Below are 25,506 nucleotides of genomic sequence, written 5' to 3'. Positions count from 1 at the left end.
TTCAAACCTGTTTCCTAGGATTATTTCTTTTCATAGTTTCATCTCAGCTCCTGGGGTGCAGATTAGTAATAAGCGCTCCTTACCTCTGCTAAATGCTTGCTTTCTCCCTTTATGTTGTCTTCCCCTCTTTTAAGTATTTTGTCAAAGCTTAAGACAAAGGTAATTAGTACTAGCAATAAAGGCTGTTGTGGCTCTGAACTCATAATTAACCATTGTTAAAAGGAGTTGGACAGTTGCTGTAATTTTTTACCTGGAAAAAAAGCGCACACCTAATTTATTGAAGCAGGAGTAAGTCTGATGTGCCTGAACTCCTGGAAGGAAAGAAGGTCACTTGAGAGCGCCGCTCAATGCGTTAGTAGTTAGCTTTTTCTTTTTTCTTAGGGACAAGCACTGCGTTTTCTGCAGGGTAGTTTTACCCGGGTATTTAGCAGAAAATTACTAATTCATTTGAACGTGAGATGGGGACCTCAGTGCCTTAAGTATACAATGAGAATGTAGAGGTGGCTAGTTGGGAAATGAGAAATGCAAATGACCGTCAGGATGGAGAGCAATCCCTGAAATTTCAGGCAACATTTAGTCTGAAAGTTTTTTTTTTTTTTAATCTGCCCTCTGGCTGTCACGAACCACAAGCAATGCCACGTGCTTTGTAACAATCTGAGCAATGTTTTCTGTAAAGCTTTGGAACTGTAATGTGGCACAGAAAATAAGCAGCATGAAGAGCTTTACTAGCTTTTCAGGAGAGTTGAACATCGAGGGAAAGGAGTACTCATCAAAATGCCCTATCTTGGTCAGGCTTCTCCTGAAGATGTACCCCCTGGCAGGAGATCTGCAGTTGTACTGCATGCCTCCCTAGTGGTATACAGCTGAATAAAGAAAAGCTTGGAATAAAAGTAAATATAAATGATTATTTTTTTCTGTCTCATCTCTGAAGCCTTTTTCCATGTCCAGTCTAGATTCGTTTTGCAGTTTTAGATCATGTATTCCCTCCATCGTGCAATTTAATAACATTTAATCCATGGAGAACTTTGATGTCCAAGCAGCAAATAGGCATATCCTTGATGTAACAGCAGCTCTCTTCTGAAACCTCTTCCTGACCCCTGCGATGTTCTGCAGAGCGATGGGGCCGGGGAGAGCTGCAGCGCTCAGAGGTCGCTCATGGCGTGACTGTATCAGTGCCAGGCGTAACGGATCGTGACTCAGTGCTGGGGAAAATTCAGCTAAATAGGTTGTGGCTCAAAATAGGTGATTGTGACAGAGAAATCCGTGGAAAGCTAATCGAGAATGTGATGCTATGCCCACAAAGCCTGTTAGGCTTATATCCACATATGTGAACTGTACCCAAAGCCAGCAGGATTGGGCTGGCTCTGAATGGCATTCGGTCTGCACTGAGTACTTGGCAGGTGATGGAAACAAGGCACGATTTAAAATCTACTTGATACGCTCAGTGTCATTCTAGGTCACAGCTTGGCTCAGCACCGTGCGCCATGGCTCCAGCTGTGCTGTAGCCTGGCGTTACCATTTCAGTCTTCAGGAGAATGGAAGTGGTAGAGGATTGAATTTAAGAATGTATTTTTTTCCCATTCATTGTCATGATTCGGAAGTTGAGAGGGAGGTGAAGTGATGCCAGGTGGGGTTTTTTTGTTTGTTTGGTGGGAGAGTTTCTTCTTAGTTCAGTTTTGTGGTGTTTTTTTTGTTTGTTTGTTTGTTTGTTTGTGGCCAAGAATCCTTTCTGTTGCTCTTCTCTAATGCTTGGCTCAGAGAACATGGGATGGAAAGAAATTGCATTTGGTCAACAAAAATAGAAGAGTGTTCTAGGAGACTCGCAGTGGGGTGACATTGCCTCGTGATGTAAGTACGGGTGAAACAGCTCTCAACTATAGAAAGTGGTTCTGTGCCAAGAAGTGCCTGCAACATTCAAACACGCCCTCAAACCCAGTTACACGCAGTTCTGGTTGCAAAGTAGCTTTATTTGGCTAACTCCACTGCAGCTAAAAGGGATTTGGGTCACAAGAGAGATGAGGTACTGTTGGGAAAGGGTTGAGACAGCGAAAGCAGGGGGATGGACGGTGTTATTTTTGAAGACAAGCTTTCTAGGTTGTCAGTTGCTCTGTGCTGTTAGGTGAGAGCCCTTTAACAAGATTTTATCATCTTTTTTTTTTTCTTTTTTTTTTTTTTCTGCTCTTCCTCAGAAGGTGGAAATGGGACGTGCTTTGTCTACTGATGCAGTTCCACAGCCCATGGGCTCCTGGTAATGGAGATGTCCCCGTGAAAATACTCGTGTATCCCTATGCTGCAGATAGGAGTGAAATCAGGAAAATCCAGAAAAGATAAAAGGGGTAGGATGGTGGAGAGGGGCAAAGAAAAGCGGAGCAGAAAGCGGATCGCTGTGAGGAGAAGAAGGACAAGGCAGAAAAAAGCAGTGTGAGCTCCCAAGGAGTGGGTGGAGGTTGGCGATTTGCTCATCGATATGGTTTGGTGTTGAAGCTGTGTGGAAATAGAAATAATCTGCTTTGGCAGTGGCAGCTGCCCTCTGCACGTACGGCCGTGGCCTGCAGCACGCGGCTCTCTGCAGCCTGCGGCCTCCGCTCCTGCTGCTGCCTGCAGTGACAGGCATCTGTGTGCTGACACAGCGATTGTTCCCCTCAGGTATTTAGGGCCCGCATACAGCTCTTTGTTTCGCTGAGGCATTGAAAGCAGGCTGTTTCCGTTGAATCTTGCAGGGGAAAGCGTGTAAAATGGAAAATAAAAGGTAATGATAGGACGTGTCACCTGGGCATGTTAGGAAGTCAGTGTGACGGGGAGGAAAGGAAACTTGGTTGTCATGGATGTGCTTTATCTGAGAATAAAAGTTCCTGGGGTTTTTGCTCCTGCTTAAAACCTTAGATTCAGTATTAGGGGTCTGAGACAAAACCTTTCCTGTGAACAGTGAGGCCATGCTTTAGGAAATCCTTTAGGGGGATGGACAGGAATACTGCAGAACCAGCTTGGGTGGGTTCGGCTTTGATCTTGATGTGAATGTCACAAAACACAGGACCGTCACCAGCTCTAATGTTTTCTGTTTGCCATCATCAGGTGGGTGAAGTCCCTCATTTATTTGCACAGCAGAAATGAAGTTTCCCCTTGCTTGAAAGAGCACCTCTTACACCATCCCCCTCTCCTCATTAGTGAGGTCACTGGAACTGCAGTTGGGTGGTAAGGATATTTTTCCATCCAGAAGCACAGCAAGACTCAGCAATTAATCTCTCAGAGGGCCACAAGACTGTCATTAGGTAGTTTTAGCCCTTGATCTTGATTTCTTTGGCAAGCTGTGACAGACAGGCTTAGGCTCTGTCCTATGTCCTCCGCCAAGCTTTGTTTCCAAGACCTTTATTTGGCATGGAGAGATTTTCCCCATGCCTCAACATGAGGAGAAGGCTACAAGCTGCAGCCACGAGACTGACCCATACATTTTGGTTTTCATATTTGAGCCTTTTGAGCAAAACCCATAGGAGTAAAAAGATCTCAGAAACTGTAGGGTTATGAATCTGATCCCTGGGAGCCTCTTGAACAGGAGGCTTGGGAGGGAGGAGGAGGTTGTGCGGTACCCACAGCTCGCTCAGTGTCATGAGGCTCCATCTCAGAGGTGTTCGGAAGGACTTGGACTTGACAAGTAGCCACTGATCTCCCCTCTTTCAATAACACCTCAGCATTTCAGCATGCATAAAGATTTTTAAGGTCTTTAGGTGTCTAAAGGCATGGCTGCTCCTGAAAAGCAGGGATTTTGAAGCCTAAAAATTTGCTTGGATAAATAAGTGCGTGTAAGGTGAAGCTGTCCCTCGGTGTTGGACTGGGACTTGGCAAGTGGGAGGGGAGAAGGACCCTGAACGGGGCTGGGTCAGGTACTCAGGAGCGTGTGGTGCAGGATGATACAGCAGAAACCATTCCCTCTCTTGTGCAGCTGAGGCAGTGCTTCAGGGCTAGCAGCTTGCTACAGAATCGGTCAGCAGCAAACTGTGAGGTATCCCAGGGCAGGCATTTGTTCCAAACAGCATCTCTGAGTGCCTCACCTTCCAGCCTTACCCCTGGGAGCTGCTCTTACCCCACACCTTGCTGAGAGCAAAGCACAAAGTCCTGGAGCGAGAAAACAGATGGTTGCTCTTGTTTTCACATTTGTGTGTACAGAAGGCACCTTGGGCAGGGAACATCAGGCCAGAGCCTGGCTTACGGTGCTGTAGGATGGGGCTCCCTGTTTTTAAATGGAACTAGAGAAGGAAAAACCGATGAGGCTTAGGTCAGCTGGAGCGAAAGCAACTTTTTAGTATGATAGCCTGTAATCACAACAGGGCTGCTTCATAGTAAGTCTCTAATCTGGATCAATTGGGGTGGTGACATTCATCTCGTGGTTCACTTCAACATCCATCCAGCCCCTGCCTGTCACAGTAATTGTCTCTTATCACTCTTGGAGATTGCTTTTCCCTGGAGCAAACTCCTGTTATTTTTCATTACCAAGGTCAGGAAACAAGGCTCAGTGACAGGGAGTGGCACTGTCTTCACCGATTTTTATTTTTATTTGGATCAAAACAAAGGTTTGTCAGTAAGTAGTACTAGCCCGCCTGCTACCCTATACAACACTCGTCACTACAGCATCTGTGGCTTTCCAGCAGAACATGAGACAACAAAACAGATGGCTGTCAGTTTGGTCCGAGCTGACCTGTGCCTTGTTCTGGCTGTTGGCTCTCCCTGACATTCCTTACAATAGCTGGATCATAACAACGTGCTCCAAAACAAAACAAGCACCTACCTTCCCCAGTGGTTAGAGTTCTGATTTGTGATTCTAAATTTATTCTTTATTTCCTTAAAAAAAAGGGCGGGGGGCAGCAAAACAGCAAACAAACAAACAGCAGTCTTGCTAAGAAGCTTTCTTCTGCCTCGTTCTCAGGCTGAAATCCTGGGAACTGTGAGAGTATTTGCTCCTGTTCTCTCTGGGTTTCATGGCCTTGTTCCCCCATTACTATTCCTTTCTATATCTGGTGGGTATATTTCATTGGCTCTTAGAGAGCACCAGAGAATGTCTTTGTAGAACAACCAACAAAAGTAGAAGGATGAAATCCTGGTAAAAACAACTTTGGGGGAATTGAGTGTCACAGACATGATGAGCTAGGGATCATCATGTACTTACACCTTTCAGATTCAACAGAAGGGGTGACCTCAGGGTCATCCCTTGCTTCCTTCTTCAAAGAGAAGCAGAACAACTGTTTCTCCCGAAGTCACTGATGCCATGAAGCAAATAGGTAACCGTATTTGGGAGGACATCTGATGTTCCACTCAGCAGCCTGAGCTGCAGGTGCCTGCTGTGCATGCACAGGTGGTGAATTTGGGTTCTCACACACCACAAGCATGACACTGGGAGGTAAGGGGGGTAACTGCTATTGCAGCTGCACAGGTTGTATTCCAGAGGTACGCCACCAGCCCATACTCATTGCAAACACCACATACATTTGTGTATTTTGCATTTGTCTAATCCCTGTGTGCTCAACCCTTGTAACTCCTGCTCAGTATTCACAATTCCATGGCTGCCAGGTTGTACTGAGAACCAAAGCTCCTGGGAAATCCTGCAGCTTTCCAAGCATAAAGATCATTTTTGAGTTGGAGGCAATGAAACTCATATTGCTTCAGCCACAGTTGGCATACGTTCCCAAGCCGAGAGAGGCAGTGTGGCTCGGCAGGGATCACCAGAGCGCTCTGCGAACCAGCCACAGGAGGTCCTAGCGGGCTGAATGCCTGCAGAAATGTGCACTTTGGAAGAGGAATATGCATTGTTTCCATGCGAGTTTTATACCAGTACAGCTCTAAAGAAAAAGCACAAACCACCTGCACATGCCTCTGCACATGGGCATGCTTTGAAATTAGACTAGGAGTTTGTTGAACACATTTAAGAATGGGAAGCAGCTACTCCTCCCATACGGTTTATTGAAGATCTCAGTTTCAAAGCACGAGTAGCAGTGAGGCCCATTATTCTTTCCAACATGCAAAAGGCACAAGAAAGTCATAAACGTGATTCTGTGCAAAGTGTCTCTAAGAAAACACACAGCGAGGAAATGACAGAAAAGAGCCCCCCAATGGAAGAGAAGGCCAAAGTGTCTTCAGAAAAGTCCTGAAAGTTCAGAAAACGGTTGTACTTTTTCAGAGTCCAGGTATGCTCAGGCGGTGAGAGATGCAAATCCATGAAAGAAAACTCAAGACCGAGCCAAAAGGCTAAAACAATAATTCCCTTTGTGTGCCAAAATTCAGGGTGGAAGTCAAAACAATTTATCTCAGGAGGAAAGCGTGACAGTTAAAGACAGACGTGAAATTCTTTTCTAAAAAAAAGCCCACCAAAACCAGACGTAGAAAGTGGATAGATGCTAAGAGTAGCTTAATAAAAATATTCTTTTTAACGAAAATTTTAAAAAATGGGAAATTGAAGAATGCAAATCCACCTTGACCGTGACCAGCTACTGCACCCTGCTCCCAGGAAAGCCTCCGAGCATGACAGAATGGCTTCTAGAAGAAGAAAGTCCCCACTAGTTACACTTGTGAGATGTGGCTGGTGAACACTTCGGAAACAGACGTCGAGGACCGATTGTCCGAGTCCTGTGGTGTTCCCGTCTCTCCCAGTGGAGCTGGCCTGCACCGGTGGCACTTCCCAGTGGGCACGGGGAGCCAGTGACCCCCTGAGCCTCTCGCTGGCGTTGAATACTTAACCCTAAAAAAGGCATTTACAAGTTGATGCTTTTGTTGTTGTTGTCTTATTTCCTTGCAGTATACTTTTCTACTTCTAGACTATGGAATGTTACATTAAACAATATAATTAGTCATACCTTGCTTCAAATTTCATTACAGTTACTGAGGCTTCATCATAATTTCACACAGCACAGAGACACCAAACTAAACACCAAGCAGCCAGCATTAGATGTATTTTTTCTTTAGGTACCAATAAGCAAAATATCCCATTCCCCCCAGCGATCCCATCAGGAAGGAGGCTCCAAAGAAGGAGGGAGGTTTCCGCTTGACCAGCCGGAAGGCGTTGGGTACCACCGCTGAGAGCAGCGTGGTGTGTATGTCTCCCAAGACTTTCCTGAAGGCAAAGCGTTTCTGTATCCTGTCGAAGAAGGACTGTAGGTTAGGTCTGCTGCCGTCTTCCCAATATTTCTTAGAGAGTCCTAGAAACTTGAGGCGATGCAGGGTAGCTCCTAATAAGACATCGGCCAAAGTGAAGACGCAGCCGCAGAGCCAAAGCTCACACTTCTGCCCTGGAGAAAGAAGTGACAGAGGTAGGATGAGAATAGGTCCTTGGGTGGGCACTTAGGGGCTTGCTCAAAAGCTCCGTGGAAGGAATAGGGTTTGGATTAGACTCCCAGTGCTTTTTCTCAGCTCTCTGATGTCCCAAAAGATCAAACCCTATCTATCAGGCTGATCATTTATATATATATATATATATATGATCATTTACATATTTTATATATATATTTATCATTTATAACCTGCATGAAGATACAAATCACTCTGTGAAATGGCTTTTTGTGGTGCAGCGAGCACTTCTGCTGTGTTAGTGCTCAGGGAGCGTTTGTCCTTGGCTGCTGCTGGGCGTTGGGAGCTGTTTGAGAGGTGGCATGGTAACACGTCCTATTTTAGGGATGTGAGAAATCCTCGGGAATCAAAACCGTTTGCTGGCCCAGCCTGGCTGCTCTCCCTGTGTGCTGTCTCAGAGGCCCTGCCTCTGTCCCCCTTCAGCTCTGGGCCCTTGCTCAGGGCCACCAAAATTTGTGCAGAGAGCTGGGTTTTGTGGGGAGGCAGAGCTGGGTGTGAGGGAAGATGCCACAGTGCTGATGGCCCCCGATAACAGTGACCCTGATAACCTCACCTGGGATATGTCCAGGAATAAAACAGGCTGGAAGAAGCTGGCTGGGGTCAGGGTAGAGTTAAACGCACCCCTGGTGACCTTTTGGTACTAACGAGCAGGGCAGGGCTAAGGGAAATAATGGAGGTGCAGGTGAGGAAGAAAGCACAAGAGGTACAAAACCTGGGCTCCCCCTCTACCTCTGCTGGGGCAGTGTGTTTGATACCCCTGCTTGTCGCACCTTGCAGACAACTGCTGGAGCCAGCAAATCTGGGAGGCTGAAGAAAAATGTGGTAGGCAGCAAGAAGCCTGGCCCCTGCCCTCCCCAAGCTGGAGAGGGACAATGTCCTCCCTTGCTGGATCAACATGCAAAGGGAACCCCAAAATTTTGGGGTGCACAGAGGAGGGGAGGCTGGGAGCTGCCTGTGCTGGCACTGGGGGGAGGCGTCTGTGCTCTGCTCCCGCATTAAAACTCCTGGTTTGCACCAAATCCTTAGTTTTGTGGCTCTGCCTTACAGGTGGGGTGAAAAGCCTGCGTGATGCCCTTTTGAAATCGGGGGGAGGTGGGAGAGGCCCCCACTGCACCCTGCGCAGGCCCTGCTGCAGCTGGGCTGCCAGCGGGGCCAGGTCAGGGGAATTACTGGTAATTAGCAGGCCTCGTTTGTACCCTCCTGGCAGCCGGCCTAGTCCTGCCAGAGGCACAGCCCAAGCGGACAGATTGCCTGTGCATAATTAGTCAGTAAATATTTTCAGTGGCTAATAAAGTGTGGGGGTGCTGCAGCTGGAGCCTGCTGGGCCCCAAGGATGCCGTGAGGGGAGGGGTGGGTGCTGGGGCCTGCCTTGTTCCTCGGCACCCCTGTGGTGTTCTGGGAGGTTTGGGGGCAAAAGTGGCTTTTCAAGAGCAGCCCCCGCGCTTCTGGCACCTCCGAGGGCAGGTAATGAGGTGAATTCAGCTGGCCCCTCCTCTGGGATCTGCTAACGAGGGGGTTTGTTGGGTGCAATTAGGCCAACGCACCATGCTGCTGTGGGCTTCCAGCAGGTCCCCAGCCCCAGGGCTTTTTGGGGTCTCGAGGGCCCCTTGGTGCCACCCTGTGTGATGCACGGCTCCCCAAGTGGGGGTAGCTGTGGGGTCACCCCCTTGTTAGCATGTCTGGGCTGTGCTCCGTCCCTGGCACCTCTGAGTGTCCTGGGGATGGGGTCAGGAGCCCTGCTCAAGTGGGACTGCGGGGGACAAGGAGGTGGCAGCAGGACAAGCGATGCCCAGCTGTGTCTGGGCTCTGGGGGGGCTCTCAGTGGCTCTCAGCAGTGCTATTTGATGATGGGGGCTGGCTGGAACAGCTCCATCTCTCCTTCTGCTCTCTTACGTGGCCTCTGTGCCTCTCACACTTCTCCAGGACCCCTCAAGGGCCCCCAGGTTTCCCTGCCCTCATGCAGGGGGTCAGAAGTGGCAGTCCTGGGACCTGGCCACTCGGTGCCCTGCGTGTGCCATGGGTGCTCACCAGCACCCAGGGGCTGAGGACTACGTCCCTGCTCCTGGGCTTTCAGCAACCTGTGCTCCTCATGGCACAAGAGCCGGGACTGGTCTGGTCTTCCCAGAGCTGGGCAACCACCGCTGGGTCACAGTAGGGCCTGCGCTCCTGGGGACAGAGGGAGCCGGGAGGGCGAGAGGACTTGTTGGTGACACGCATCTATGTGGTGACACACAGTGGCACAGGTGCCAAAATCGTCCTGTGCTGCCAGAGGTGATGGAGGGCAGAGCAGAGGGGCAGGGGACCAGCAGGATTAGTGGCTGGTTGGTGGGTCACTGGTGGCCCTTTGTTGGGGATGTGCCATCGTGCTGCGGTGACCTCGGATCTCCCGCAAAGTGGGTGTGAGGACAGAGGAGCTGCCTGTCCCCTGCAGTAAGCAAAGCGTGTGGGCTCCCGGAGCAGCCCCTGCCTGATCCATACAACCTCCACGGAGCTCAATGTGGTCTTTCACTGGGTGTGAAGCCATCAGCCCTTCCCAAAATCATGCCTGGGCTGAAAACCGCCCCATGCAGGCAGCCCTACCTTGGTACTCCAGCTTCCTCTTCTCCAGCTCGGCCTCGATCTGGTCCAGCACCATTCCCAGCTCGCCGAGGATTTTCTTCAAGTAGTTCACATTGTCGTGCTCCAGGATCTTGGCCTGGGTGGAGAGCGGTGGTGAGGGTGGGAGTTGGCTGGCCGGGTGGCCATGTGTCCCTAAAGCCACTCCCCACCACCTCTGAGCGCCTTACCATGAGCTTCTTCTGCTTGGAGAGGTACGGCTCCGTCAGCGGCGGCTCCTCCTCATGGTCCAGCTTCATCAGCTCCGTGCTGGCATTAGCCAAATGTCCTGGAGGGAGACACGAAGAGGGGCTGCGGGGGTGTTTCCTCCCCACTGAGAGGTGCTGGCTATGTTTGGTGGGGTAGGGACAAGGTGGGGCAGACAGAAGCTGAGGCTGTTGGAGGTTTCCCTGGTGAGCTGCAGCCTCACAGATTTTTACAGCAAGAAAGCGCTGTGTTTGGTGAGCTCAGCGGGCTGAAGGTGCAGTTTTGGAGATATCCTGTCCTGCAGGTGAGCCTGGGAGGCAGCTGAGCTCCCTTCAAAGAGCTTGATTAAGGGGGATTTGCAAGCACAGTTCAGCTGTTTTGTTTGAAGAAGAGACTTTTTGATGCATTAAATGGCTTTGAAGTGCTGTTCCTCTGCTAAAAAGGAAAAAGAAAGGAGCAGCACGAAGGCTCCCTCTGGGGCCGCGTTCCCTGGCTCTGCTGGGAGCAGGGCGGCTCATCCCCTTTGCTGAGAGTCTTGCATGGGGCAAAACCAGGCAGAAAAGTGGTGCCTGCCCCAAAGGGCTGGCAGAGAGGCATCCAAAAACTGGGGAGAGGGGTCAGGTTTAGGCAGCACAGCTGATGTTTGGTTCAGCCTGGCTCAGTCTGCTAGCCCTTTCCTAACAGCGAAGCTCTGTGCCAGATGGAGCAAAACTCAGACCTCAGGTCCTAGGCTGCTGCTGGGATCTGGGCAGCAGGGATCAGGGCTGGTTTGTTGCAAGAGCTGGCAATTGCCTAACGCCAGCAGACGTGTTCACACCAGCCTGAAACCACGCAGACTTTGCCTGTTGCAAGAGCTCCTTGCACAGAGCAGCCTCTTCTCCTCTGCGATGCACAGGCAGAGGGATTTGGTAGGAAAAGACACAGGGGAAGGGAGAAGGTAGTAAAACTGCACTAATGGGGGGGTTCCCAGTTCTTCTGCTCTGCACCTTCTGCCGTTGCCAGCCCAAGGTATGCCCCTGCCCAGAGCGGAGGCTCTGGGGAGCCAAGGTGGCTGTTTTACTTTTGTTGGTAGCCTTGGAGGTCAGACCTGTGCTGTCACCGCAGGTGTCCCTGCCCCAGCAGAGGGGTCCCTGGGCTCAGCTCTGCGCATCCCCCAGCCCAAATACAAAGCTGCCATCCTGAGCCATGCCTCACCCCGCTGCCACAATGGAGCAGGAGAGGGACTGAAAGGAGGGCATGGAGCTGTGCCTGGGCTGGGAGCAGAACAGCGGCTGTGCTGCCTGATTTACAGCCCCCTGGCTTACATCAGGTGTGTTTGCCACCTTTGCAAGTCATCCCGGAGCTGCTGGGATGATTTCCCAAGGGAAAACTCAGCATTTCACCGCCAGGGTGAATTTGCATCCCGGCAGCATTGCCTGCTCCTGCCCTGCACCCGCGCTGCCCACCCAGCAAGGCCCAGCCCTGCTCTCTCCAGTTCACCTGCTCTGCTTGGGAGAGCCTGGCCCTCGGTTCTCCTCCTGGGGACACATTTCCAGGCCCTTCCCCAGCACGGTGGGGCTGCCAAGCCATCCCCTGGGGCCATCAAGGGCAGCACCACAGGGAAGCAGGGCACCCCCAGCACCAGGGCACCTGAACTGCCCAGCCATCGCACAGCCCCTCCTCTGCGATGGTTTGGGGAAAACGCCACCAGCCAGGAGCTGTGGAAGGCGAGAGATTTTGAAACATCTTGGCAGGCCCCGGGCAGCGTGGTGAGTCAGGCGGGTGGCGTGAAGCAGTGCAGCAGCACGCTCTGGGGAGGGGACTGGGCTCTGCGTGATGCCTTTATTCAAGGCATGAGTTTGGGTCCCTCCTGTGGGAGGTAAAACGTGACTTTGTTATGGGAACTGCCTGGGGCTGGAGCCTGCTGGAGGGGGAAGATGTGGGGCAGGTCGGTGCCATCCAGACAAAGTCACTTTTCTGGAGAGGGGCTCTCCAGGAGTGAGCCCAGCTGCTGAGTTATATTGAGCATCATCAAAGTTTCATGAGTGCTTGGAGGCTGCGTGCTGGCTGGTGCCAATTCATCCACCCTCTGCAATTCAACCTCGCTCTGCTCCCCCACCTGCACCCTTGGAGTTACTGGAGGGAAGAGGGGGAGCGGGAAGGGAACACCCCAAAAAGAGCTGCACGAGGATGCACTGAGCGTGGTGACGGCACTGCTGGGGAGGGAGGCAGCCAGGCACCCAGTGCCTTGGGAGAACCCTTGGAATAGGGGTGATGGGGGGCACCCCAGGGCCAGGAAGCCTCCCCAGGGCACCTGCAGCTCCCCGGCAGCTCTGCTTTGCCATTTTCCCTGTCTTGCCTGAAGGAAGGGCCGCGGTGCCGTCCCGCCAGCCCCCTGCCCCAGAGGCGACTTACTGCGGATCTCAGCGGTCGCGTACTTTGGGATCATGGAGTCGGTGGTGAGCTCGGGGTGCAGGATGCAGCCGTGCGTGTAGGCGTCCATGGGCAGCGAGTCCAGCAGCTCCCGGTACTGCAGCACCCGCGAGTGCAGCGGGGTGCCGGGCTCAGGGATCAGCTGGGGGACGTTGTCTGAAAGGGGCAAAGGAAAGCTGTCAGCAGTGTGGGGCTCGGTGGGTGAGCCCCTGCTGGAGCCCAGTTTGCAGTCCTCTGGTTTCACTGCCAAGCAGGGGAACGAAACATTTCCCTTCTGCAGAAAGGAGCCCAGACCTGCAGACTCTACCCCAGTGCAATGAGATACCTCATTTTTTTGAGTCTCCTTGAAAATCCCATTCAATACAGGTAATGAGGGTGACAGAGCAAGGAGCCGAGCACCTCTTCCCCTCAACTCTCATCCAGTGCTGAAACCACAGGAGCATCCCTCGTCCCAGCAGCATCCTCGGCCTGTTGTGCTTTCCTCACTCTCACTGCATGGCGGTTTGCGTCCTGCTCCTTTATTTCATTTACAGCTCAAAATGCACAGCAGATGACACCGGGAGGAGGGAACCATTCCTGTTGTCTCCTCCAAGAATATCAGGCCCGTTTCTTTATGGGATCGTAAAAGTTTATGGCTTTTGCTGATAGTTAATAAGCCCCCAGATTTACTGCTGGGGCTCAGCAGGCCGGGCTGTCCGTGTGTTCCTTGCTGGCCTCTGGGGCTGAGCAAAGGGTGCAGCAGCAGATGGACTTTTGCAGATGTGACTGATGCTGCTCCCTAATTAGGGGCCCAAAATAATGATTCTGGCACTGCTGGTGGTGGGAGCAAGGCAGGGCAGAGGCCGGCCCAGCAGGGACGGACAGCAGAAGCTTGGGCAGCCCGGGTATTGCAAACCTTCCGGCACCTCTGACCGGGGGACTGGGTGGGGGGTTGGATGCAGACCCCACAACACACAGCAAGGGGAGGTGACAGCAAGAGCAGAGGCACCCGCTGTCCCCCCAGCTCCCTTCAAAGCAATTACACGCTGCTGCCTGTGCTCCAGGTCTCCAAATTTGGAGTTTCCGTAGGAGGAAAGCACCCGGCTGAATGGGATGGTGACAACCAACCTGCAGCCTGCGTGCTCCCTCCTCGTGGTGCATGGGCTGGTGCCAGGGCTGGAAACCAGTGTGCCCAGTGCCACAGCCCCGTCCAGCAGCTGGAGGGAGTGACCATGAGGAAACAGGAGCTGCTGGCTGCCAGCCCCTGTCCTTCACCATCCTGCTGGGGGGACGGCGTTTGTTCAGCCTCTGCATGCTGCAGCCGATCTGGGCGGTGCGGGTGCTGTGGCCTGTGGCCAGCAGCTGATGGCCCATACAAAGGTGGCCCAGAAAAAGGAAAAATATTGCTTATCGTGCTGGCATTTAATGGTAGCTCAGCATAACTAGCAGAAAAAGATTCCAGTCCTGGAAACAAGCTCTGTGACTGCTCCTTCTAGTAGAGGCATTTCCAAGCCCTGCGTGTTGCTGCAGGGTGGGCGATGCCTCCTTGGACCACTGCAGTGCCACCCTGGTGGTGCTTTTTGTCATTAATTTTGGTGGGCCACGGCTCCAAAGCAGGTGGTGCAGAAGGGGGTGATGGCCCTGGGCCATCCTTCCTCTCCCCAGGTGCTCCCCTCGTCACGTTTCTCAGTGGAAAGTTAAGAAAATGCACCTGGCTGGAAGAGCTCGAGGACAGGACTTTCCCTGGAGCAGCGGGGAGGGAACACCGCGTTCCTCCACAGCAGCAAAGCTCAAGTGACAGCAGAAAGATTTTGTTGCCAGCTCCTGAAGAAAAATACTTGCTGTGTTTTGGAGGGCAAAGGAAGAAGCAGGAGCAGTCTCCCTGGTACCTGTGCTGGCTCCCGGCTGCTGCTGCAAGGGGATATTGCTGCTCGTCCCCCCAAAAAAGAGCACAACATCCCCTGGCAGGGCCACAAATCCCCACCGTGCTCGGAGCTGTTCCCTGCCTCGGCGTTAGCTGATGTCCCTCCCCTGCTGGGGCAGCATGCTGCCAGCAGATGCCTCGTCACCTGCTCCTCGCAGCACCCGGGTGACGGCACCGAGTGGTGCGGGGACTGTGGCCCCATGGGGCAGTGAACCTCGGGGCCCCCAGGGTGTGGGGCTGCCCCCTCCTGGGAGCCGCTGCTGGCGAGGGCTCCCCCATGGGATTTGGGGTGTCCGTCCATCTGTCCCCATGGCGGGGAAGCGCCATTCCTCTGCTGAGCAGCACGGTGAGGCCGGGAGAGGACAGCAGCTGAGGCTGGCAAGGCGCCCTCGCTGGGGGAGCTATTTTGAGATGGTTTTGATGTCTCTGTCGCAAGGGTGATGGATGCTGGGGCGAGCGTCGTGATGCTGCAGCCAAAGCTCCCTGCTTGGCTTTGAAGTCCCCCGGCTGAGTGTCCCAGCTGGGCAGCTGCAGAGTTGGGAGAATGAGGGCAAAGGGGCTCGAGGTGCTGCTTGCCATACAGCACCGCTCAGCATCCTGGGGTCAGCCGGGCACTGCAGCCCTGCCCTGGGGGGACACAAGGTTCCCCTTCCCAGTCCCCTCCTCTGGATCCGTGTCACATCGCCCCACAGTCTCCAGCACCGCTCCCTTTGTTTGACCTTGCTAGGGCCATTTTCCCCACACCCTGCGAGGCCTCAAGGACATTTTTCATGGGAAAACGTGAAAGCGCTGGGTGGGCTGCTCGGTCACTGCTCCTTTTGGGGACAGCTGGAACTTTGCAGGGAGAGACGGCTGCATCCAGCCAACAGCATCTCACTCAGCCCTAAATCTCCGCTGCGATGCAGCTCGGCCACGCAGCTCTGCCCCCCACCCCCTTACCTCCCGTGAAGTTCTTCTCCATGTAGTCGATGATCTGGTTGTAGTCGCTGATGATGTTGTCCCTGTGGATGATGACGGGCACCTCCTCCCCCAGGTTGAGCCGCATGAACCAGGGCTCCTTGTGCTCCAGCAGGGGCATGCTGACGTCCCGCTCCTCGCAGGGCAGCCCCTTCTCCGCGATGACCAGCCGCACCTGCAGCGGGGAACGGGGGGGAACGGGCCCAAGCTGGCCCCAAAAGTGCTCGGAGGCCATGGGGCACGCATCGCCCCCTGGCACAGCACCGTGCACAACTCGCTCCCTTTGCAAGGAGCCAAGGTGAGGGTTTCCCTCACTGGCAATGGATGGAAATATCACGAGGGAAACCTGTGCCCACCCAGAATCATGCAGAATTTGTCGCTTCTGTGTGGTTGGTGGCCTGCGTGACACACAGATGAATTTAGGGATGGGGTCCTGGGGCCCTCAGCAGCAGGTGGAGGCAGGCAGAGGTGGCAGCTCCCCAGCTGGGGGGGATCTGTGATGGGGCTGTGGGTCCCAGCTGGGCAGGGCACCCACACACACCCAGAGAGGAAGAAGAGGAAGAGGAGGCGGCTGCAGCAGCAATGCTACACCTTGTGCCCAGGGGATGCTTCAGCCTGGCTGGAGGAAACCCGGGTGGAAATTCAGGTATGCCCTGCTCTTGGGGTCAGGCTCTGGCTTTGCTGGGCACGTTTTGGAAAAAGGCTGTGTTTTGGGGAGGCTTTCAGGCAGCTGGAGTACTCCAGGAAGCCCTGGGAGCAAGGAGAGCCCTGCCTGTGTTTTCTCCTTCTCCCTGCTGGAGCCCTGCCCTGCCTCTTGTGTGTTTCCTTGGGGTATAGCTCACCCCCTGCACCCCTTTGTGCCTCCTGTGCCACGGCACTTGGTCTCCCTGGTGTCTGCTCCTCTTCTTTCCTGCCAGGCTGCCTCTGGGGCAGCCCTGGCCCCTTGTACAGACAGGAGCCCGGCTGGGGGAGGGAGCTGGGGACAGGGCTGGGTGTAGGAATCGGGTCCCTGCTGGGCCCTGGGGTGCTGTGCACAGCTCAGCATCCTCCTCTGAGAGACTGGCTGCTCTTTCCTGTGCTTGGGGTGTTGTTGAGTGTGCACTCAGGATCCCATTTCAAGCTTCTGGATTATAAAAAACCTGGCCATTGTGAACCAAGTATGTCAGGCAGGCCAAAACACCCCGCAGGGATGTCAGAGAGCCATGTTTCTCAGAACTGCTGAATGAAGGCAAATCACTTGTTTTCCTCCAAGCAGCAGCAGCAGCTAAAAATATGTCTTAACAAATATAAGCATTTCTATGAGCACTTCAAAGTTCCTGGGGAATTAGCCATTAATTATTTATGGGGCTGACAAATTAATATTTTTTTTCCTTTTAAGTCAGGCAAGGAAAAGCCTGCTTCCCTCAATAGGAAATTGCTCCCAGCGTTTTCTTCCCACCTGAGGGACAAACCCTGGCTGGGGCCGCCCCAGGTGCCCCCTTGGGCTCCCACTCTTGCCCCATTCCCTTTTGCCATCGGGACCTGAGAGCGGGTCCAGCAGGGACCAGGCAGGGGCAGCCTGGGGTGCCAGGGTTCCTGGGGGTTCCTGTGACCCAAGGAGGGGTCCCAGCTGCTAGAGGCTGTGTCAGCAACAACCAAAAAATAAATAAAAGCCCCCCCGTTGCCTGCTGCAGCCCGGAGAGCATCCCCTTCCTGGTGCAGATCCAGATCAGCACGGTGGGGCCGAGCGTGTGCGGCTGCCCTGCTGCATCGGGCGCCTACGGGCCCGTGGTGCACACGAGCAGATGGGGACATCCCCGCCGTGGGGCGCCCCAGGGCCCCATGGGTGCCCCCCAAGTTGCTCGCTGCCCTTCTGGTCTCAGTGTCAGGGGAATGACAGAGGGGCCAGCAGGAGGTCAGGTTTGATACGCTGCTGCTGCGCCGCAAAATGAGCGTTTACCACCAGCCAGAAATGGGGTTTCTGGCTCTACTCCCCCCCCCCCCCCCCCTCCCCCGCGGTGCCTTGCACAGGACTGGGATTTCCAGGCTGCTGCAGCAGTGCCAGGGCAAAATGTTCCCGGCACGGGGCCGTGTCCCAGGGTCGCTCCCTGCTCCGGGAGGCGCGGGGGTCCCGCGGCCCCCAGCTGCAGGGTGGTCCCGGGCTCAGCCTTTGTCTGCACGCCCGCCACACGAGAGAGGGTCGGGAGCGAACACAAAGCAGAGGCGTCTCCCGCTGCAAAGCCTGGTCTCAGGGCCACAGCAGGATTTGGCTGAGCCCCCCCCTCCCACATCCCTTCCCCAGGGAGATGCTGTTGAAACGCAGAAATGCGGGTACAAAAGAGCTGACCCGGCACACGCCGCTCCCCTTGCCAGCCTGGGGAAATAGCTGCTGGCTCTTCCCCGAGCCCCCTCCTCCCGAGGCAAGGGTGAGCCCTGGATGCTGGAGGTGATTCTTCCCGAGAAGCCGGCCGAGCGCTTTACCTTTTGGGAGCTGAAGGACTGGGTCCAGTGGTACAAAACCAGCCTGTCCTGGGCTTTGAGAGCGGGATCTGTCGGATCCTGATTTTCCTCCCCATCCTTGCCTTTCCCCGCGTCGTTTTCCAGAGCCGAGATGGGCCACCAGCTGCAGTTGGTGGGAGTGACATTATTGGGAGTCGCCATGACAGCCTGCGAGCGGAGGGGGACGATGGAGGAGCCGCGCTAGCCCAGCATCACATGGGCTCCCGCCAGCAGCATCACTCCCGGGGCAGCTCCAGCTCCCTGCGCCCCGGCGGGCACGGCGTGGGCACGGCGTTGGCGCGGGTGGACGCGCAGCCCCACGGCTCCTGGCCGCGCTCCCCGGGGAGCAGGCACGCTCGCAGCATCGCCGCGATGGGCGAGGTGGCGCCGGGGGCTCCCGCTGCACGCCTGCTGGCTCAGCAATCCGGGGCAGCTCCGAGCCTCGATGTTTCCCAGCAGGGGTTAAAGGGTTTTCGCTGTCGTAGGTAGGGCTGATGGGTGATAAATGGCTTCAGCTGCGGATGCCGGCTTTAAAATGTCCAGCGGGCGTCTTGCCTGCTTTACAGCCTTGAATGGAAAGCAGCAGCAATGGTTCTTTATGGATATTCAGTGCTTTTTGGAGAGCACGAGTCTATTCCTGGCTAACGGGTGTTGTTAGGGGCTATTTCACAGTTGCAAGGTGGGACAAAGCTGTATGGCTGCGGGGTTTGTGCACTTGGGAAGCCGAGGGGTCCCTGTGGCTGTTGCCCTCTGTGCGCTGCAGGCGTCCCAGCAGGGATTTGCACAGAAGCATCCCAGCAGAGATTTGCACACCCTTGTGTGGCCAGCTGGCACGTTCCTGCACACGCCAGCCTGGCAGCCTGGTGGCTTGGTGGCACTTGGCCTCGTCACGCTCCCGCTCCATCTGGCTGGAGGCAATTCCCCGCGGGTGGGACTGGCTGCCAGAGAGAGGAGCAGTTTTGGGGGGTACTGGCTCTCCCCTTGGTGTCAGGATGTCCTGCTCCCAGGTGATGGGTGCCAGGGCTGCAAATCCTTGCTGGTGGCCTTTGCTGCTGCCAACCGAGCAACTTGGTGGCTGGGGAAGGAGCCGGCCCCAGCGCCGAGCTGCGTGGTGCTGTCTGTACGCGGCTGTCCCTGCTGCTGGCAGGCAGCATCCTCTGGGGATCCTGACACAGGGAAGGGGCATCTCTGGCTGTAGAAAAGGGAAGGAATAAATAGCTTGGGAGAACCAGAACCGTTTCCTCCTGCGGGTCGGTGTCTGGCAGGCTCCATCTAGTGGCACGTTTGGTGCTGAAGCTGCTGCGCAGCTGGGAATGGAGCAAGGAGCACCCTCTGCATCCCCCGTGTCCTGCGGGTCTGCGGCCCCTCTGAGTGCGTTCATTTACCCAGCGCCTTGCTGGCCAGGGCAAAATCCCAAATCCTTGCTTGCCAAACCGAGCAAAAGGGCAGGATCGGTGCGGGCGCCTTTAGCGGGGCCTGACCTTGCCTGACCTTGCCATCGTCCTGGCCCCAGCTCCACGCGGAGCTGCAGAACTCAGCCACAATCTTTTTTCTTTTTTTTTTTCTGGGTGTCCTGATTCAGCGTCTGCCGATGTAAAGCTCAGCCAGGGCTCGGTTTGGCTTCTGTAAGGTGAGAAATAAATGTCATCGATCCCAGGTGCCCTTCTGCATCACGCTTCGGCTGAACTGGCCCTGAAATTAGATACGCAAGTCGCTTGTAAAATGCTGCGGGTGGAGGGGGGATGCTGAAAAAACACGTCCTGGTGCTGCTGATGTAGGAGGGATGGCGTTAGGGCGAGAGGGACAATATTTGTGGGCTCCAGCTGGCATCAGGTTCCTCCAGACAAGCTCTCCTGGCCTTCGGGCAGCCCTCTGGGAGCAGGCAGACCGCAGTGAAGGATTGCCTCGATTGCCTCTGGTTTTATCGACGTTACGCTGCTGCGGGGAGAGGAATGGCAAGGAACGGGGTGTCACAGGGGACTGAAAACCTGCAGGGAAAAAAAGGAAGGGAAGAGAGCCCACAGGCTGCCCCCTGTCCAGTCCCATCAGCAGGTGGGTCTGAGGGCTGCAGCGCTGGTCAGGGCAGCGGTGCTGTGCAGACGTTCCCAGACCAGGTGCTGTTTGCTAAAAAAGCCTGAGTTTCCAGTGAGAGTTTCCAGGCTGCAGGCCTCACTGGATGTTTAAACACTCACAAATTGCAGTTTGGGCAGGATATGCCACCACTGAGCTTTTGCCTCTTTTTTTTTTCCCCCTCTAGCTACTAGTTATCCTGCCTTGCGAGGAACTCCATGGAAACGTGTCCAGAGAACCCTTCCTCTCGCCCAGTCTTGTGGCAATTTGAATTCACCTCTCGCCTCCCTAAACCCCTGGATGTATCTTGGACTTGCTGAACTTCCTATTTCCTTCCTTCCCCAGGCACATCGGGCCTTTGAAAGAGGGGACGGAAACAAAACATGGAAAAGAAAATTAGCACTTTCAAAGTGGAAATATCCTTTGAAAAACAGCAGCAACAAATTAAGTACCTACACATCCCTCTTCCTCCTTCCTAACTCAGAGGTAGGTAAGGGAGATATGGAAGACAAAACTTAGGAATCAGTTACCTTGAGAGCACCAGCCACTATTGCTTGCTAAGTAACTGTATGAAGTGGCAAAGCTTAAGAGCAAAGTAAGGTTTAATGGTATTCTCACATAAATTTACTTGGATTTCTTAAAAACTTTTCACCTGAATTTAGCAGAAGCATAGCGTAGAATTTAGGGATGACCAGAATAAAATCAGAAAGCAATCACCTGGAACGTCTGTGACTTCTCTAGCACGGAATGCAAGGCCAACAATCTGTTACCTGTTTGTATTACCTACTTGCAGTTCCTTGGCTTGCTGATCACTGATCTTGAGACGTGTAAGTAAAAATTGCACTATTTTACTTGAATGCAGCTGTTTAGCACATGCTTGCCTCCGACACTGAAAGCAGACTTTTGGGTATTTCTAAAAACAAAGCAAAACCAACCCATTATCCTGGGGGAAAGTGAGTGTAAATCAAATTATTCAGGCTTTAATTTGTAGGGTTTTGACAAACATTTATTAATGCAAGTCTCAGCAACAATTTTCTTTTTATTTCAGTATTTTCAACCAGATGGAATGTTATAGCTCTACACCACAAAGCCTGTATGATACACAATCCTTGCTTATCCCAGCTCCAAACTGCTTTGTGTATCAAACATGCACAAACTGTGTATAGATGGCTCCACAATCTCCACGTCTGAGACAGCACGCCCCAAGAAACTGTTAGCCTGCTTTGCTCTCCCTTAAATCATTCCATCTGTAAAGCACAAATAACAAAATATATCTTTGCTTCTGAGAGCTTCACTTATCTGCAGAAAAATAGAACTGCTTAAGAGTGAGCTAGTTAGATTACAAAAGGGTCCAAGCACACACCCACGCACTCTGGACCTCCCCCCAAATCTGAGAGGAGGAAGCACTCCCAATTGATCCAACTAAAAAGGAGCCAGGCAGCGTTCGAGGAAAGGTGATGCATCCTATCCAAAACACTGAATGCCTTCTCATTCTTCTTCCTAGAGCAGGATGAGGAGGACAGAGCTGTAGCCATGAAACATTTCGCTACGTATTGGGACATGTTAAGAATGAACTTTCCAAACACTGCAAAATTTCAGAACAAAACCTAAAAGGTTCTTTTCCAAAGACACAGTGAGAACAGAGTACAGAGCTTGAATATCCACAGCACAAACCAAAAAACAAATGGAGTTTGTTTGATCTACAGTGCTTTTGTTAAGGTATTTAGAGACCTTAGTGCATTCTTTTTAGAACTAAGCTCAGAAACTATATTCCATTTTTTATTTTATTAGAAAACTAAACTGTATGATGCAAAGAAACATTTGATCAAACACACAACAGCAAAAACATGGCACTGACAAGGCTATTAACCCAACCATTGCTCCAAACTCTGAATCATGGTTCTCTATTGCTTTCAGTCAAGTGTACATCATTTCTGCCATGTGGGACATCTTCTTAGGAATATATAAGTAGTATTCCATGTAGCCTGAAAGATCTTCAATAGTCACATCATCCACAAAGGCTCGAGCTTGCTCAGAACACGACCTGGGAGAACCCGATGCGGCCGCTCCACACGGGGACCTGTTCTGACGCGAGCGGGCGCGTGCTCCCAGGACTGCCTTCTCGCACTCAGACAGGACGCTCCGTAAACCAGAGAAAGAGTACACCTCCATGGAGCGCCACTGCCTGCACTGGCACTTCTTGTCCGTACAAGGGCACTGCTTGCCATTGCTAAGCATGGATAAGGACTGGAAATCTGAGGTTTGGCTTGAGTGCAAGCTAGTCTCGAAGGACGAGGAGAGACCGAGGCAACTCTCCCTCGACTTCCCCAAAGGCTCTTGAGTGGTGGAAGCTTCCAGAGGTTCAGTTCTGGCTCTTCTGTCATCACTGGCCTCAAAGTGAGAATCATGCCTGTCCTTTGTACCGTGTTCTGCTGGAACAAAAACGTCTGGAGTGACATTACTCTTTGACACGTCTGACTGGGTTTTGTGTTTCAGCTGGCCGCTGGCTTTCACGTTGCAGTATGTAAACTTGGGGGGATGCAGGACAGGGGACTTGGAACGTCTGCGACGTGGAACTCTCGCCGACCCTCTCGAAGGCTTTCTCACACACCTGTGGGGTTGTAACGGGTCAACAGGTATGTAACGACAGAATCTACGCCACCGCTCAAAAAGCTCTAAAATGTGGCTAACTGTATATATCTAAATAAATGTGTGTGTACATAATGGTGTGTGTTTTTGGTTTTTTTTTTTTGCTTTTTAGAAAAATTGGATGACTGGTGGCATACAATCTCTGACAGGAACAGTGGAGAAGCTTAAGTGAACTGGAGCTCCCCCAAAGGAGAGATCCATAACAACCTCCCTGTTTTAAAGGTACCTCCCCCAATATCTTTTGTTGAAGGTGCTTGTCATCCCAAACTGAACTGGAATGCAGAACCTGGTATCGGTTAGAGCTGCTGGCAGAATTACACTGAATATCCAGGTACTTCAAAACAGAAATAAAAGAACCCCAAAAGGGGTGAGAGAAAGGTGCAAACATTAAAGACTTGAAGAGAAGGATCTCTGAGGAGATTAGTGGAAAAGAAAGGTTTAGGTACCTTCTCTCTAACAAGAGGCAATATTTTTTTTTTTTTTTTTTTTAAGTATTAAGCCTCTTAAAAAAATCATATAAAACAGTTATGGTAAATATTTGCAATAGAAAGGAGAGGAAAGATATGTTCAGCCACATAATTAACAACAACTTTCAGTAGAAACAGTACACAAGATTTAAATGTCTCGATACACGTATGGTGCAGCTAACGGGATGTTTTACCCATGCCATGCTTCCTTGGAGCAAACAGACTGTTGTTTGGCTCCATCCACTGCTGTTCTTATCGGTGTCCTGAGAATCGTCCCGTCGCCCACAGACAGAGCTGCAATACATCTAAGTAAAGAGGAAAATGCCACGTTACAATGGTGCCTCAACATATGGCTTCAAAGATCTGGATGCAGCCTCATAGGTTTAGATGCTTAGTGAGGACAATTCAGTTTGCAGCCCTGACTTCCTCTATAGTCAGTGGTTAGAAGCAGGATCTTACGGAGATCTGCCCAACCACCCTTTTTCTGTTGACCACAGTTAAGTGCCTAAAAATAGGTGGGATGTGAGGAAACAAGGCCAAAATGCCCAGAGGCTGATGTCATGCCCTATTAGCAACAAGATGACACATTAAAGGAATGTAAACTCATGTTCCAATTATTTTTGTCTGACAATAGTTGTTAAAGATAGACTCCTACTCATCTAAAATGCAAAGTCAGGAACCCACAGCAGCAAGCTGAGGAATAGTCAGAAGTGGATGAGGTACAGCAACAAACAAGGAGAGAGTACCAATTTATTTCTCATTAAAACTTCCAGATAAACGCATAATGGGAAAAAAATAAATACTTCTGGCCCTGGAAATCCAGGCAACAAACATACCTCACCTTGCGTGCCTTACCACAGTGCTCTGTGCCTAGTTCAGTATGGAAGTGCAAGCAATTACAGAGATGCTTAACAAAATATCAGCATATGGATTTGACAGCCAGATATGTGATTTAGAACACAGGACAGAAAATCCTAAGTACGGTGTCTGAAATTCTATCAGGAGAGCCAAGCACCCCGCTCAAAGTTCATCTTAACAGACTAGTCGGTAGGTATTAGCTGTTCAAAACAAGATCTTTTTGGGACTGAAGAGAGGTCATCGGGCATCAACCAGAATTCCACACTGGCAACACATTAAGAGCAGTATGGTTAGTGAGCACTGCTCCTTGCTTCTCTCAGATCTATAGAACAGGTATTTTTTTCCACATTTAACGGAAGACATCCTCAAATATAGAAAAGGAGTAGCAAATGAAAATGTATTTTTATTGAGTGGGGGAGGTCATGAGTTCAGAGTATTGATGGCTGTGGAGATGAGCTCATAAGCCAACGTTAGTGATCAGTACAAAAGCTTTCCCTTATGCCGGCGAATTCCCAAAAGGCTTCAAGTGAACTATCTCACAATGTATTAGCCTACATAATTTTATTATCTCCCGCTGCAAAGGAACAAGCTTATACTACATATTATCTATGTATTTGGTGTGTTATCAAATGTTTGGGGTATTAAAGTGTCCACAGACATTTTACTCTGTTATCTTCTGAAATAAGAAATTATCAGTGCCCGCATTTAGCCCACACGCTAACTGCCAGTGAGGCCCGGCTCTAGAGCAGCACAAAGTTTGGGGACTCTTCTTCAGAGGCTCTCCAGGCAAATGCTTATGTGCTGCAGTAAATGATGCTGAGCCTGAAGGCCCCGGCATTTGGACAGCAGGATGAGCAAGCCCCGTGCCTCACAGGGTGAGTAACGCCACCAGGGCAGGCAGAGTGTGTCTGGGCGGGTCACGTCACGGTTTCACGCTGTCACTGAGCAACTTCAGTGTGATACCGAGCCAAAACCAGCACCAAAGCGCTGCTTTGCTCAGCGGGCAGTCACAACGACCGCGTTTCGTTTCAAGCACTGCAGTTTCCTCCCCTCGGAGCCTCCTCCCCGCCCAGGCAGCCCCCAGCACAGCCTGCCCCGCCGGGGCCCTCCCCGGGCTCGCTCACTCACCCCGCCGCGTCCACCCGCAGCTTTTTGAAGGCCAGCTGCAGGCTCTCCTCCTCCTCCTCCTTGGCTGCCATGGGGGGGCCGGGCCATGCGCCGGGAGCTACAACACACAGCGGGGGGGGGGGGGGCGGTGAGGCGGCACCGAGCTCCAACGGGCTCCCACCGGGGGCTGCGCCTCAGGAACCCCCCGGGGGGGGGGGGGGGGAGGGTTAAAGCTCCCCCGGTGCCCCCGCCGCCCGCTCCCGGCCGCCCCCCGGTGCCTACCCCGTCCCGTGGGGCCCCGCCCGGCTCCGTGAGGCGGCCCCGGTCCCGGTCCCGGTCCGGCCGCTCCGCCCGGGCCGCGCTCCGTGAGGTGCCCCCCGCCCCCCCCCCTCCCGCCTCGCTGCCGGGGCGGCGCCGGGCCCCGAGCACAACAGGAACTGGCGTCAGCGGCGCGGGGCGCAGCGCGCATGCGGC

The 25,506-nt window shown here is 52.9% G+C and overlaps 2 protein-coding genes and 1 long non-coding RNA gene across 4 annotated transcripts; 1 reads left to right on the top strand and 2 right to left on the bottom strand.

Annotated features, from left to right (window-relative positions):
* Positions 1-5,910: 5,910 nt before the first annotated feature.
* Positions 5,911-18,709, bottom strand: GDAP1L1 (ganglioside induced differentiation associated protein 1 like 1). 2 transcript variants are annotated; one of them, XM_068700689.1, is made up of 6 exons: positions 17,864-18,673; positions 15,386-15,578; positions 12,526-12,699; positions 10,116-10,213; positions 9,910-10,024; positions 5,911-7,271 (listed from the first exon to the last, which is right to left on the bottom strand). In XM_068700689.1, exons 1-6 carry the CDS (start codon positions 18,041-18,043, stop codon positions 6,928-6,930), a joined length of 1,104 nt encoding a protein of 367 aa, XP_068556790.1. In that variant the 5' UTR covers positions 18,044-18,673; the 3' UTR covers positions 5,911-6,927. The 2 variants fall into 2 exon arrangements, with proteins under 2 accessions (XP_068556790.1, XP_068556791.1); XM_068700690.1 differs by lacking the exons at positions 5,911-7,271; positions 9,910-10,024; positions 10,116-10,213; positions 12,526-12,699 and adding an exon at positions 12,707-14,974 and having other exon boundaries at positions 17,864-18,709.
* LOC137865556 (uncharacterized) lies at positions 15,909-23,994 on the top strand. Its single transcript, XR_011101994.1, has 3 exons — positions 15,909-16,049; positions 20,139-22,587; positions 22,713-23,994. It is a non-coding gene; the product is annotated as an uncharacterized lncRNA (long non-coding RNA).
* Positions 20,973-25,459, bottom strand: LOC137865552 (oxidative stress-responsive serine-rich protein 1-like). The gene is made up of 4 exons (XM_068700691.1): positions 25,315-25,459; positions 25,054-25,150; positions 23,262-23,372; positions 20,973-22,562 (listed from the first exon to the last, which is right to left on the bottom strand). The coding sequence occupies exons 2-4, from the start codon at positions 25,122-25,124 to the stop codon at positions 21,869-21,871; spliced, it is 876 nt and encodes a 291-aa protein (XP_068556792.1). The 5' UTR covers positions 25,125-25,150; positions 25,315-25,459; the 3' UTR covers positions 20,973-21,868.
* Between the last annotated feature and the right edge of the window lie 47 nt (positions 25,460-25,506).

This window comes from Anas acuta, chromosome 16, assembly GCF_963932015.1.
Source record: "Anas acuta chromosome 16, bAnaAcu1.1, whole genome shotgun sequence".
NCBI classification, from domain to species: domain Eukaryota; kingdom Metazoa; phylum Chordata; class Aves; order Anseriformes; family Anatidae; genus Anas; species Anas acuta.
Note: the sequence above shows the minus strand (reverse complement) of the source record. Positions and strands in the feature narration are given on the sequence as shown.

Bases quoted from the DNA above. Each gene is read 5' to 3' on its own strand.
- GDAP1L1 (XM_068700689.1), bottom strand. From the start codon at position 18,043: ATGGCGACTCCCAATAATGTCACTCCCACCAACTGCAGCTGGTGGCCC. The intron at 10,025-10,115 runs GTAAGGCGCTCA...CTCTCCACCCAG, and splicing joins CCAAGCAGAAGAAGCTCATG to GCCAAGATCCTGGAGCACGA. The intron at 7,272-9,909 runs GTAGGGCTGCCT...TTCTTTCTCCAG, and splicing joins GAGGAAGCTGGAGTACCAAG to GGCAGAAGTGTGAGCTTTGG.
- LOC137865552 (XM_068700691.1), bottom strand. From the start codon at position 25,124: ATGGCAGCCAAGGAGGAGGAGGAGGAGAGCCTGCAGCTGGCCTTCAAA. The intron at 23,373-25,053 runs GTGAGTGAGCGA...CTCTTTACTTAG, and splicing joins CTGCGGGTGGACGCGGCGGG to ATGTATTGCAGCTCTGTCTG. The intron at 22,563-23,261 runs GTAAAACATCCC...ACAACCCCACAG, and splicing joins TCCAAGGAAGCATGGCATGG to GTGTGTGAGAAAGCCTTCGA.